Source organism: Scyliorhinus torazame, chromosome 9, assembly GCF_047496885.1.
Source record: "Scyliorhinus torazame isolate Kashiwa2021f chromosome 9, sScyTor2.1, whole genome shotgun sequence".
NCBI lineage: Eukaryota > Metazoa > Chordata > Chondrichthyes > Carcharhiniformes > Scyliorhinidae > Scyliorhinus > Scyliorhinus torazame.
Genome location: NC_092715.1, coordinates 10,002,957 through 10,018,056, shown reverse-complemented (window position 1 = coordinate 10,018,056; position 15,100 = coordinate 10,002,957). Strand labels below are relative to the sequence as shown.

Here is a 15,100-nt window from a genome sequence, read left to right as displayed (position 1 = left end):
CCAATCAGACGGGCATCGCGCCGGCCCAAAGGTGCGGAATGCTCCGCATCTTTGGCGGCCTAGCCCTAACATTGAGGGGCTAGGCCGACGCCAGAGGGATTTCCGCCCCGCCAGCTGGCGGAAATGCGGCGCATGCGCGGGAGCGTCAGTGGCCGCTGACAGCATGCGCAGTGGGGAGAGTCTCTTCCGCCTCCGCCATGGTGGAGGCCGTGGCGGAGGTGGAAGGGAAAGAGTGCCCCCACGGCACAGGCCCGCCCGCGGATCGGTGGGCCCCGATCGCGGGCCAGGCCACCGTGGGGGCACCCCCCGGGGTCAGATCGCCCCGCGCCCCCCCCAGGACCCCGGAGCCCGCCCACGCCGCCTGGTCCCGCCGGTAAATACCAGCTTTGATTTACGCCGGTGGGACAGGCAATTTCTGGGCGGGACTTCGGCCCATCCGGGCCGGAGAATTGAACGGGGGGACCCGCCAACCGGCGCGGCCCGATTCCCGCCCCCGCCCAATCTCCGGTACCGGAGACTTCGGCGGGGGCGGGATTCACGGCGGCAAACGGCCATTCTCCCACCCGGCGGGGGGTCGGAGAATGACGCCCCAGAAGCGAGAATCGGAAACGGGCGGAGAATTGCTTAAAATGGAAAAAAATGTGCCCTGCGCCGATTCTGACACGTGCTCTGGTCCCTTCCTGGCGGCAATATCAAGGTTTGTGTCCCGCACCGGCAGATCCATGCAAACCATCATTTGCATTTAGAATATCATTAACGGCTTTGTGCTCCGTCCCTCCTTGATGCTCCGCCCGTCTTTTTGGGGAAAATAATTTTATTGAAATTCCAACATATTTGTAGCAGACATTTCCAACCCAGTGCCACAAGAACATGTGCATCAAAAACTACAAGCAGCAACAGCAACATGAACACCAATAGCAGAATTCTAATACCGAACAACAGCAACAGCGATCGAATTCCACACCCCTCCCCACTGACAGCTAATCGTGACCAGCTCTTCAAAGTGCTAAACAGACGGCTGTATCCACGATAGAATCCACTGATCGACCCCCTCACTGCAAACCTAACCCTCTCGGGGTCCAGCAATTCCATGAAATCACCCAGTCATGATGTGGCACCGGGTGACGTCGCCTGCCTCCTGCTCAACAATATCCCTCGCAAGCCAGCAGCAATGTGACTGGCAATGCACCCCCACCCCGGTCCTCAACTCCGGCTGGTCCGACACCCCAAATACAGCAACTATCGGACAGGGTTGTAAGTCAACCTTCAGGATTGCCGATATGGCGCTGAGCGAAGGCCCCCCAAAAGCCCACCAGCTGGGGAAAGGACCAGAACCTGTGGGTGTGGTGAGCTGCCCTCCTGAGCACCGCTCACATTTATCCTCGACCCCTTCAAAAAATCAACTCATCCAGGCCCTGGTGAAGTGTGGCCTTCAGGAGAGAGTGACTCGGTTGGGATTGTTCTCGCTGGACTTCAGAAGAATGAGGGGGGATCTCATAGAGATTATAAAATTCTGACAGGACTGGACAGGGTAGATGCAGGGAAGATGTTCCCAATGATGGGTGTGTCCAGAACCAGGGGTCACAGCCCGAGGATTCAGGGTAAACCATTTCGGACAGAGATAAGGAGACATTTCTTCACCCAGAGAGCGGTGAGCCTGTGGAATTCATTACCACAGGAAGTAGTTGATGCTAAAACTTTGAATATATTCAAGAGGCGGCTGGATATAGCACTTGGGGAGAATGGGATCAAAGGCTATGAGGAGAAAGCAGGATTAGGCTATTGAGTTGGATGATCAGCCACGATCGTGATGAATGGCGGGGCAGGCTCGAAGGGCCAAAAGGCCTCCTCCTGCTCCTATCTTCTATGTATCTGTGTAACAAGGTCGAGCAGCATTTAAGTGGCACTTGCTCAGCCAATCCCAGCCAGCTCACAATAATGGGGCCAAGGAGACCGGCCCCAAGATTCGGGGATGCTGACCTGGGGAGGCTCCTGGACACGGGGCAGGCCGGGAGGGATGTCCTGTTCCCCCGAGGGTCCCGGAGACTCAGCCATAAGGCAGCCAGTGCTGCCTGGGATGAGTTGGTGACAGCTGTGAGTGCCGGGAGTGTGACCAGGAGGACTGGCCTTCAGTGTCGAAAAAAGGTCGACGTACTACACTGGGCAACACGAGTGAGTAGATACCAACGTCACCCGCCCCCCCCAAAGGGAGCATCCACCCCGCCCAACTCCCCATGTGTACCTCAACCCTTCCTCCAAACTCTCCCCCTTCAATCCCCCCAACCCTTCCTTCACAGCCCCCCCACCCCCCCCCGCACCACTATGAACCACGCATGTGTGGCCAATGATGCCCCCTTTGTGTCTCCTCAGGAAAACCTCTTCCATAATCGTCAGGAGAGGGCCCAGACTGGCGGAGGGGTGCCAGACTTAAGAATCCTCACCTCCTTCAAGGACCGTGCCCTGGAGGTGACTGAGGTGGCCGAGGATAGACCGGTCACCCACGCGGAGGCTGGCGGACACCACAGAGGCGAGCAACCACCGGGCTCCACCTGGAAGGCCTGGGCTGGCAGAGCCAGATGATGCAGGGGCAGCTGGGGCTCGAACCAGCTGCATCTCCGTCCCAAGGTGAACCCCAGGGCCCTATGGGCACTGACCGGGAGTGAGGGGGCGCTGCGTGCCAACCCGAACCCGTGCTATGGAGTGCCGACAGTGGCCACCGGCTCCCCCCGAGTTCCACCCCTCTGATGAGGCTGCGTCTCGAGGTCAGCACAGGGGACAGGGTGGCACGGCTGTGCATGTGCTGCCAACTAGCGAGCCGGGGCCCTCCAGCCCCAGAACCCCCAGAGGACGCCCGCCAGGAGCATCGAAGGCCATGGGACAAGATAGGCAGCTGGCAGCCTCCAACTCAAAGGTGCATCCTAGGAAACACTTAGATGCAATGGTAGCACAGTAAGAAGTCTTACAACACCAGGTTAAAGTCCAACAGGTCTGTTTCGAATCACTAGCTTTCGGAGCGCTGCTCCTTCCTCAGGTGAATGAAGAGGTATGTTCCAGAAACACATATATAGACAGATTCAAAGATGCCAGACAATGCTTGGAATGCGAGCATTAGCAGGTGATTAAATCTTTACAGATCCAGAGATGGGGTAACCCCAGGTTAAAGAGGTGTGAATTGTCTCAAGCCAGGACAGTTGGTAGGATTTCGCAGGCCAGATGGTGGGGGATGAATGTAATGCGACATGAGTCCCAGGTCCCGGTTGAGGCCGCACTCATGTGTGCGGAACTTGGCTATAAGCTTCTGCTCGGCGATTCTGCGTTGTCGCGGGTCCTGAAGGCCGCCTTGGAGAACGCTTACCCGGAGATCAGAGGCTGAATGCCCCCCCCCGGCGATTCTCCGGCTGCGATGGGCCGAAGTCCCGCTGCTGTAATGCTGGTCCCGCCGGTGTGAATTGAACCACCTCCCTTACCGCCGAGACCAGGCGGCGCGGACAGGCTCCGGGGTCCTGGGGGGGCGATCTGGCCCCGGCGGGTGCCCCACGGTGGCCTGGCCCGCGACCGGGGCCCACCGATCCATGGGCGGGACACCGCGAAGGCCGACGCGGAGGTGACCCCTCCCTGCGCATGCGCGGGGATGACGTCAGCAGCCGCTGTCGCTCCCGCGCATGCGCAGACTTCCGCCGGCCAGCGGAGTCCCTTCGGCCCCGGCGGGCGTGGCGCCAAAGGCCTTCCACGCCAGCCGGCGGGACGGCAACCAGTCCGGCGCGGGCCTAGCCCCTAAAGGTGAGAGATTGGCCCCTTGGTGCGGCCCGACGCCGGAGTGGTTCACGCCACTCCATCCCGCCGGGATCCCCCGCCCCGCCGGGTAGCGGAGAATCCTGCCCCAGGTGACTGTAATTGTTGGGCAGCCGAGGGCCAAAGAATCCAGGAAGTTTTGTCAGAATTATTGATTAATTCACTTGTGCTGTGATTCCGGGGCTTGTGGGGATGGAATAGACCCTGAGTTTGCCTCGGGTGGCATAACATGAGAAAAGTAAAGAAGTACTATAATAGATTATGTCATATATATTTAATATGTAATATTCTCTCAAATCATTTCTAATTGAAAACTAATTTATTTTCTTCCTTGTTTCAGCATCTCATTGTGAATATTATAACAGAGGTATGTAATATGATCAGTATTTAACAAATGTACCTCTTTTATATTTAACCTGAGTACTTGGAACTGCAATTCCATCACAGTAGTTAAATATAAATGTTATTTCTTTAACCAAATGTTTTAGTTTGAGCAGATAACAGAATTGCATGTCGAATACAGCACGGCATGCTGTCTTGAATTAGATTCCACAGTTTAGGGCAGCACGGTGGCGCAGCGGTTAGCACTGCTGCCTCACGGCGCCGAGGTCCCAGGTTCGACCCCGGCTCTGGGTCACTGTCCGTGTGGAGTTTGCACATTCTCCCCGTGTTTGCGTGGGTTTCGCCCCCACAACCCAAAGATGTGCAGGGTAGGTGGATTGGCCAAGTTAAATTGCCCCTTAATTGGAAAAAGGTGAATTGGGTAACTCTAAATTTATTTTTTTGAAATTAAAAAAAGATTCTCCAGTTTGTGAGGTCAGACTGTCGCATAAGAATTATGAATAAAGCTTGTTCCTTTTCTTTTTCAGCATACGGAAGTGCACCACATTTCATCAACAATGTGAATGGCTTGACAATTTCGATAGATCATTCCAACAAAAGATTAATACTGGAAAAGTTTAACAACACAAGAATACTGCAGATGAGCTTTTTGGTTACCCCAGCCCTTGACAAAGCTATTTCCAGTAAGGATCAACATGTTTCATTTCTAGAAATGTTGTCCTAACCTGAGGCACTAAATGTGCTCAGTTTTCCATAAGTGTATTCCTGAATATTTCCTCTGCATTCCCTAGAACATAGAACATTACAGCGCAGTACAGGCCCTTCGGCCCTCGATGTTGCGCCAACCTGTGAAACCACTCTAAAGCCCATCTACACTATTCCCTTATCGTCCATATGTCTATCCAATGACCATTTGAATGCCCTTAGTGTTGGCGAGTCCACTACTGTTGCGGGCAGGGCATTCCACGCCCTTACTACTCTCTGAGTAAAGAACCTACCTCTGACATCTGTCCGATATCGATCTCCCCTCAATTTAAAGCTATGTCCCCTCGCTAGACATCACCATCCGAGGAAAAAGGCTCTCACTGTCCACCCTATCCAATCCTCTGATCATCTTGTATGCCTCAATTAAGTCACCTCTTAACCTTCTATGTACATGGACACCGAGATCTCTCTGCTCATCCACACTGCCAAGAATCTTACCATTAGTCCAGTACTCTGTCTTCCTGTTATTCCTTCCAAAATGAATCACCTCACACTTTTCTGCATTAAACTCCATTTGCTACCTCTCAGCCCAGCGCTGCAGCTTATCTATGTCCCTCTGTAACTTGTAACATCCTTCTGCACTGTCCGCAACTCCACCGACTTTAGTGTCATCTGCAAATTTACTCACCCATCCTTCTATGCCCTCCTCCAGGTCATTTATAAAAATGACAAACAGCAGTGGCCCCAAAACAGATCCTGGTGGTACACCACTAGTAACTGAACTCCAGTCTGAACATTTCCCATCAACCACCACCCTTTCTCTTCTTCCAGCTAGCCAATTTCTGATCCAAACTGCTAAATCACCCTGAATCCCATGCCTCCGTATTTTCTGCAGTAGCCTACCATGGGGAACCTTATCAAACGCTTTGCTGAAATCCATATACACCACATCAACTGCTTTACCCTCATCCACCTGTTTGGTCAGTTCATTCAGTTCAGGGCATAGAACTCGAGAAAAGTTGAGAAGGCGTTGGAGAGTGTGTGGAGAAGTTTCACGAGAATGGCTCCAAATATATGAGGAACTTCAGAGGCCAACTGCTCTATATAGCTTCCGGCTTTCTGCCTCCATCCTTTCTTGAGTAAAGATGCTACATTAGCTATTTTCCAATCCGCTGGATCCTACCCAGAACCTGAGGAATTTTGTAAGTTTATAATCAATGCATCTGCTATCTGTGCTACCAGGTCATCCAGGCTGGGGACTTGTCAACCTTTGGATCTAATAGTTTGCCCAGCACCCTTTCCATGGGGATTGTGATTTGCTGGCACCCACTTGATTTTCAAGAACCTTTTGGAAGATTTCCACGTTCTCTGCCATGAAGACAGATTCACTCAGACTCCAACACTGGCTTTAGTCACTCTTTCGCTCTTCGAACACGTGTAGAAACGCTTACTATCTGTTCTTATATTATCAGCTACGTTTCCTCATACCCTGCTTTCTGACTCATCTTTTTGATCATTCTGTGCTGGTTCTTAAAGTGCAGACCTTAGAGTTGAAACTGAAATGAAATGAAAATGAAATGAAAATCGCTCATTGTCACGAGTAGGCTTCAAATGAAGTTACTGTGAAAAGCCCCTAGTCGCCACATTACGACACCTGTTCGGGGAGGCTGGTACGGGAATCGAACCGTGCTGCTGGCCTGCCTTGGTCTGCTTTAAAAGCCAGCGATTTAGCCCTGTGCTAAACCAGCCCTTGTAATTAATCCATTGGCTATGGAAGCATTCCAATCTATCAGTTTCTGCCTGGCCAACAAGCCGTCCTGCGTGATACCTTCACCAGGTTGACACCTCATTTTGCGGTTCAGCTCCCAGCATTCCCTCCTGCATTCTTCTAGAAGCCTCAAATATTGGGAGAATATGACAGCCCCCCCATTGGTGGGAATCTCCAATCTGAAATGAAATGAAAATCATTTATTGCCACAAGTAGGCTTAAAATGAAGTTACCACATTCCGGCGCCTGTTCGGGGAGGCTGGTACGGGATTTGAACCGTGCTGTTAGCCTGCCTTGGTCTGCATTCAAAGCCAGCTATTTAGCCCAGTGTGCTAAACCAGCCCCTGAACTTGTGAACGGCTGTGTTATGGGCTAGGGTTTAGAGAACCCCAAAGTGTATCATGGAATTCACCTGACCCACAACGTTTAATAGATTGTGGTATGGGGAGCACACGGCCCACTCTACAGGTGTGGGACAGCAGAAATGGACAAGTATTTTTTAAAGCAAAACAATATTTATTCTATGAACTCAAGTTAACCTTTTTAAAACATACAGTGAACATCTTACCAACCATTAATTAAAATACAACCCCCAAAGAATACAACACTAAGTAATGCTTAATAACTTCCCAAACAAATTCCAGAAAACAAAAGAAACACCTTTTAACAGAAGCATATTAGGTTTACATTCACTACTGAGCACATTTATAATTCTGAAATCACCAAATGATCAAGCGATAGTCTTTTCATGGCAGAGAGATCAACACTGCACTGCCATATTGTGATCGCTCCTTCCGAGAGGATCCTTAACTATGAGATCATGAATCAATCATTACACAGGACCAGATCTAGGACCGCTTGTTCCCTCGTAGGTTCCATTATATACTGTTCTAAGAAACTATCGCGGATACAGTCTATAAACTCCTCCTCAAGGCTGCCTTGACCGACCTGGTTAAACCAATCAACACGTCGATTAAAATCCCCCATGATAACTGCTGTACCATTTCTCCATGCATCCGTTTATTTCTTTGTTTATTGCCTGCCCAACCATAATGTTACTATTTGGTGGCCTATAGACTACTCCTATCAGTGACTTTTTCGCCTTACTATTCCTGATTTCCACCCAAATGGATTCAACCTTATCCTCCCTCGCACCAAAGTCATCCCTTACTATTGCCCGGGTGTTATCCTTAAATAACAGAGCTACACCATTTCCCTTACCATCCACTCTGTCCTTCCGAATAGTTTGATACCCTTGGATATTTAACTCCCAGTTGTGACCATCCTTTAACCATGTTTCAGTCATGGCCACTAAATCATAGTCATTCACGATGATTTGCGCCATCAACTCATTTACCTTATTCCGAATACTACAAGCATTCAGGTAAAGTACGCTTATGTTGGCTTTTTTACCTCTGTTTTGAATCTTAACACCGCGATCAGTAACCTCTCCTAAGTTGTATTTCCTCTTAACTTTTCTCCTCATTTTCCTTGTCGTTGAACCCGTATCTTCATGTAACAATCTGCCGCGTTGTTTACCATTAATGTTTTTACTTACGTTTTATTCCTTTCAGTATTAATGGTCCTATTCACTGAGCTCCCCTCAGTCACAGTACTCTGTACTGTCGCCTTTTTGATTTTTGACTATGGCTTCTCTGCCTTACACTTTCCCCCTTACTGCCTTTTGTTTCTGTCCCTGTTTTACTACCTTCCAATTTCCTGCATCAGTTCCCATTCCCCTGCCGCATTAGTTTAAACCCTCCCCAATAGCTCTAGAACATCGGTTCCAGTCCTACCCAGGTGCAGACCGTCCGGTTTATACTGGTCCCACCTCCCCCAGAACCGGTTCCAATGCCCCAGGAATTGAATCCCTCCCTCTTGCACCATCTCTCGAGCCACGTATTCATCCTATCTAGCTTGACATTCCTACTCTGACTAGCTCGTGGCACTGGTAGAAATCCTGAGATTACTACCTTTGAGGTCCTACTTTTTAGTTTAACTCCTAACTCCCTAAATTCAGCATGTAGGACCTTGTCCCGTTTTTTAACCTATATTGTTGGTGCCTATGTGCAACACGACAGCTGGCTGTTCACCCTCCCCCCTGCCCCCCCCCTCAGAACGTCCTGCAGCCGCTCCGAGACATCCTTGACCCTTGCACCAGGGAGGCAAGATACCATTCTGGAGTCTCGATTGCATCCGCAGAACCGCCTGTCTATTCCCCTTACAATTGAGTCCCCTATCACTATAGCCCTGCCATTCTTCTTCCTGCCCAGCTGTGCAGCAGAGCCAGCCACGGTGCCATGAACCTGGCTGCTGCTGCCTTCCCCTGGTGAGCCATCTCCCCCAACAGTATCCAAAACGGTATATCTGTTTTGCAGGGAGATGACCGCAGAGGACACCTGCACTGCCTTCCTACTCTTGCTTTCTCTTTTGGTCACCCATTTTCTATCTCCCTCAGTAACTTTCACCTGCGGTGTGACCAACTCGCTAAACGTGCTATCCACGACTTCCTCAGCATCGCGGATGCTCCAAAGTGAGTCCATCCACAGCTCCAGAGCCGTCAAGTGGTCTAACAGGAGCTGCAACTGGACACATTTCTTGCACGTGAAGGAGCCAGGGTCAGTGGACGTGTCCCTGAGCTCCCACATCACACACGAGGAGCATGACACGGGCAGTAACAAGGTCACATAGTCACAGGTTAAGACAAGAGGAAAAATCAAAGAGTGAAGATGAAGTTGAAGTGCAATTATCAGAAACGATTTTTGATCAAAAGATGGTTGAAAAAGAACAAGAACTGGTGGAGGATGAGGTGGAAATTTTTAGTTAAGGAAAATTAGCGGAGTTATAACAGAAAGATGTAGAAATAAAATGGATATATTAGAAAGCAGACACAGAAGAGGATTGTGCGTGTATACCAGAGTGTTATTACCGTAAAATTGATGTCTTGATGAGAAAATGGAGACCTGTACATATGCAGGCGGATGAAAAGTGGGCAGAAGTTCATCAAGTAGTATTGCCGGTAGGGTATAGAAAGGAGGTGTTGCGGGTTGCACATGAGGTACCAGTGGGAGGTCATTTGGGAGTAAGGAAAACTCAAGCTAAAATCCAAAAACATTTTTATTGGCCTGGACTACATAAAGATGTAGTTAAATTTTGTCAATCATGTCACACATGTCAAGTGATAGGGAAACCTCAAGCAGTGATAAAACCAGCACCCTTAATACCCATTCCAGCATTTGAGGAACCTTTTACAAGGGTCCTAATTGATTGTGTAGGACCGCTTCCTAAAATAAAAAGTGGGAATCAATATCTTTTGACTATAATGGATGTGTCTACTAGGTTTCCAGAGGCCATTCCAGTACGTAATATTACAGCTAAAAAGATTGTGGAGGAGTTATTTAAATTCTTTACTAGATATGGACTACCCACAGAAATTCAATCGGATCAAGGAACAAATTTTACCTGAAGGTTATTCAAAGCCGATATGGACAGCTCAGGAATAAAACAATTTAAAACAACTGCGTACCATCCAGAATCGCAGGGAGCGTTAGAAAGGTGGCATCAGACATTAAAAACAATGTTGAGGGTGTATTGTCAAGATTATCCAGAGGATTGGGATAAAGGTATCCCATTCGTATTGTTTGCAATTAGGGATGCACCTAATGAGTCAACCAAATTCTGTCCTTTTGAACTAATTTTGGGTCATGAGGTAAGAGGACCACTTAAATTGATTCAGGAAAAATTGAGAAATCGGAAATTACACTATTGGATTACGTGTCAAATTTTAGGGAACGATTAAATAGAGCAGGTGAATTGGCTAGACAACATTTGAAAGTTTCACAAAATATGATGAAACGGGTAGCGGACAAGAAATCCAAAGTTCGTAGTTTTGCCAGTGGAGATAAAGTTTTAGTGTTGTTACCAGTGGTAGGTGAACCTTTAAAAGCTAGGTTTTGTGGACCTTATCAGATTGAAAGGAAATTAAGTGAGGTGAATTATGTGGTTAAAAACACCAGATAGAAGGAAGACTCACCGGGTGTGTCATGTGAATATGCTTAAAAGGTACTTTGAAAGGGAATGAGAGCAAAAGTGGGAGGTTTTAATGATACTAACTCAAAGTGTCGAACCAAATCCAGATGACTGTGAATTTGACATACCTCAAATTAAATTGGAAAAGGAGGATGTTCTTAAAAATTGGGATAAATTGTTGAGTTACCTTCCAGAGGAAAAACGGACTGACCTGAAAGAGTATTGATATCACATGGGCAAGTTTGTGGAGAGAAATTGAGAAGTACTAAAATGTATATCCATGATGTAGATGTGGGAAATGCTGTTCCAATCAAACAGCATCCACATAGACTTAATCCTTTAAAATTGGCACAGGTTAATAAAGAGATTGAGAGTATGCTTAAAAGTGGCATAATTGAAGTGGATTGCAGCCAATGGAGCTCACCCACAGTGATGGTAGTGAAACTGGACAGTACCCAAAGGTTGTGTGGGGACTATAGAAAGGTGAATGCAGTTACAAAAATGGACTCTTATCCTATCCCATGTTTGGAGGATTGCATTGAGAAAGTGGGACAATCAGCTTTTATTTCCAAATTGGATTTACTTAAAGGTTACTGGCAGGGACCTTTATCCGAAAGGGCGAAGGAGATTTCAGCTTTTGTGACTCCAGATGGTATAGACCAATTCAAAGTTATGCCATTTGGCATGGAAAACGCCCCAGCCACATTTCGACGGTTAACTAATACAGTCGTTTCATGATTACCCAATTGTGCGGTATACATCGACGATCTGGTAATTTTCAGCCAGACATGGAAAGAACATTTGAAACATCTGATGGAGTTATTCGATCGACTTCAGGAGGCGGGTTTGGTGGTAAACATAGCCAAAAGTGAATTTGGAAAAGCCCAAGTCACTTTTCTTGGCCATACAATCGGACCGGGTCGAATGGTCCCACGGGATATGAAACCAACAGTTATTGAGGAGTTTCCGATACCCTCAACGCAAAGGGTAATAATGCGATTTCTTGTCATGAGTGGATTTGATCGAACATTTGTGCAAATGTTTTGTAGCGTGATTGCTCCACTGATGGACTTGCTGAAGAACCATCTAAAATTTCAGTGGACAGCGGAGTTTCAACAGGCATTTGACGGCCTGAAAGCTGTGATAACCAATGCTCCTGTGTTGGAGAATTACAAGGGACTCTGCGATCAGATTGAACTAAAGTGTCTGACTTTAAAGAGAAAGCCGAGGTGTAGAGAAATGGACGGATCGTGCAGAGACATTCTTGTTCAAAGAGACTGTCAATCGAGAGGGATTCCAGTTGGAGGAAGAAGAACAAAAAATAAATGAACTATATTATTATACCTGTTTGTATGTGTTGCTTTTTGAAATCAAAAAGTATATTTACTGTGTGCATTTCTTAAAGGAAAGTGAAAAGGTGAAAAATGAAACCATCTTGAAGTTGATGGTTTATTTTTATTTCTTGCGGGGAGGTGTCATGAGAATGTCACTTTAAGAAATGTTTGCTCAAGTTACTGCAGTGATGTCAGAGTGTGGGGGGAGCTGCGCTCTGGCTCTGCTTTTTAGTTTCACTTTGAGAAAAGCTTGGGTGTGTCTGTGTTTTTTTGGTTTCGTTTTAGTGTTGGAGCTGAAGCCAGACAAAGAAGGTGCAATTTCGACCTCTCTGCAATCTAAAGACTATCTATTGGTCATTTGGTGATTTCAGAGTGATAACTGTTCTCAGTAGTCAATTTAAACCTGATGTGCTTCTGCTAAAAGTTTTTATTCTGTCTTATGGATGTTAAAAGGAAAGGTTAAGGATTACTTAGTGTTGCATTCTTTGGGGGTTGTATTTGAAGTGATGGTTGCTAAGATGTTCACTGTATGTTTTAAAAAGGTTAACTTGAGTTCATAGAATAAACATTGTTTTGCTTTAAAAATTACTGTTCGATGTCTGCTGCACCACACCTGTAGAGTGGGCCGTGTGCTCCCCATACCACAATCTATTAAAAGTCGTGGGTCAGGTGAACTCCATGATACATTTTGGGGTTCTCTAAACCCTGGCCCATAACAGTACCCTTTAAAAAGATGCTGCGAACTGCCGCCTCGGTTGTTGGCAAGGCAGGCTCATTCAGACCCATCAGCAGAATGCCTTGGGACCCGCCTCCTTGATTTTTCTTGTCTATGTGTCAAAACCTGTGTGATGGGAAAAACCGGCAGTGCAGCCAACACCCTGCTTATTCCGCGCGAGCTCACACTTAGTCAAAAAAATGAGAAAATTCCGATGAGGATATAAGAATTGGAAGATGTATGTCTAGATATCTACATGGTGAAATGATTGATGTTTCTCTGCGCTTTTCACCTGTTATCTGCCTCCTCATCTAATCGATTAATCTATTACTGTGGTTTTATATTTTATGGACGAGATTATCTTTTAGACCTGTCCTATCTTGCTGACTTTCCCCCTTTTTTTTAAAGATTCGGATAAATATATGTCACTGGAATCCGTGAAACACCCTAACTACTTTGTCCGTTACAACGACAATGGGACAATTACTTTGGAGAAATGGCGGATGGGTGATTTGTTTCAAAAGCAAGTCTCCTTTGTAGTGCATAAGAATAAATGGTTTGCCAAATACAGTGCGTTTGAATCATACACATCGCCACACCATTACCTCTCTGCCAATGCTGATGGAACTTTATCAATGGAAACATTTGCTGCTGGGAAGGAGATGGCCATGACCTTTAAGACCACAGGTAAATTTAATTTCTATTTGTTTGCGGGATATAACCGATGCTGACAGAACTGCCTGTTATCAAAGAATTAACCAAAGGCACGTCACTTTCAGTACAAAGAAGAATGCTTCAGTAAAGGATAATCTTGTTCATGACTTCTGCAGGGATAACCTACTTGATCATGAGGGATTGGTGGATAAGGAAATTGAGAGTATGGATGGACTGAGTGATCATCACATTGGGGCTTCAAGTAAGGGCATCATAGACCATCGAGTTTACAGTGCAAAGGAGGCCTTTCAGCCCATCGAGTCTGCACCGGCTCTTGGAAAGAGCACCCTACCCAAGTCCACATCTCCAGCACGGTAGCATTGTGGTTAGCGCAATTGCTTCACAGCTCCAGGGTCCCAGGTTCGATTCCGGCTTGGATCACTGTCTGTGCGGAGTCTGCACATCCTCCCCGTGTGAGCGTGGGTTTCCTCCGGGTGCTCCGGTTTCCTCCCACAGTCCAAAGATGTGCAGGTTAGGTGGATTGGCCGTGATAAATTGCCCTTAGTATCTAAAACAAAGGTTAGATGGGATGAAATTGAGAATATGGATGGACTGAGTGATCATCACAATGGGGCTTCAAGTAAGGGCATCATAGACCATAGAGTTTACAGTGCAAAGGAGGCCTTTCGGCCCATCCAGTCTGCACCGGCTCTTGGAAAGAGCACCCTACCCAAGCCCACACCTCCACCCTATCCCCGTAACCCAGTAATCCCGCCTAACCTTTGTTTTGGATACTAAGGGCAATTTATCATGGCCAATCCACCTAACCTACACATCTTTGGACTGTGGGAGGAAACCGGAGCACCCGGAGGAAACCCACGCAGACACGGGGAGGACATGCAGACTCTGCACAGACAGTGACCCAAGCCGGGAATCGAACCTGGGACCCTGGAGCTGTGAAGCAACTGTGCTAACCACTGTGCTACTGTGCCACCCTAAGGGTCTGAAATGAATCAAGATTAACCATGGCCACAGCCATGCACATTTTGCACGCAAGTCTCGCTAAACAGGGTGACAGATATCTTATCCATGGCCAAGCCACATATCTTCATATCTTTAATTCTACCAAGCTGAGCTGTAGTACTGTGATAGGACTAGTGTGGTGTTGGCCTAGAAGAGGAACGATAGTGAAAGGAGACATGGAAGTGGGAACTCCACTTAAAAGTGTCCCACTTCTCAGTTGTCCTCCTCTCAGCCTGTACCTGACGTCACGCCTCCCATTGACCTGTCTTTGCAGAATTGCAGATGGAGCAGATTTTCGTTGACCTCCAAAGGCCAGATTTTAAAAGGCCCAAAGCAATCAGCAATTAATGTTGGGACCTGAACGACGTCTACCTCAGCTGATGCATCTGGGGCTGGTTTAGCACAGGGCTAAATCGCTGGCTTTGAAAGCAGACCAAAGCAGGCCAGCAGCACGGTTCAATTCCCATCCCAGCCTCCCCGAACAGGCGCCGGAATGTGGCGACTAGGGGCATTTCACAGTAACTTCATTTCAAGCCTACTTGTGACAATAAGCGATTTTCATTTCATTTTTGGATCAAAATCCTGGACACACAAAATTCTGAACATTGAATTAGGAGCAGCAGTACGCCACTTGGCCCCTCGAGTCTGTTCCACCATTCAATAAGATAATGGTTGATCTGAATGTAACGTCAACCCCACATTCCTGCCCACCCCTCCCCCATAACCTTTCACCCCCTT

The 15,100-nt window shown here is 47.6% G+C and overlaps 1 protein-coding gene across 1 annotated transcript in view; it reads left to right on the top strand.

The window, feature by feature from the left end:
* Nucleotides 1–15,100, top strand: part of LOC140429947 (uncharacterized) — a 470,344-nt gene that overhangs the window by 356,970 nt on the left and 98,274 nt on the right. The window contains exons 30-32 of the mRNA XM_072517537.1: nt 4,133–4,159; nt 4,662–4,817; nt 13,094–13,372. Coding sequence (XP_072373638.1) covers nt 4,133–4,159; nt 4,662–4,817; nt 13,094–13,372 — 462 coding nt within the window. The remainder of the gene's footprint in view (nt 1–4,132; nt 4,160–4,661; nt 4,818–13,093; nt 13,373–15,100) is intronic.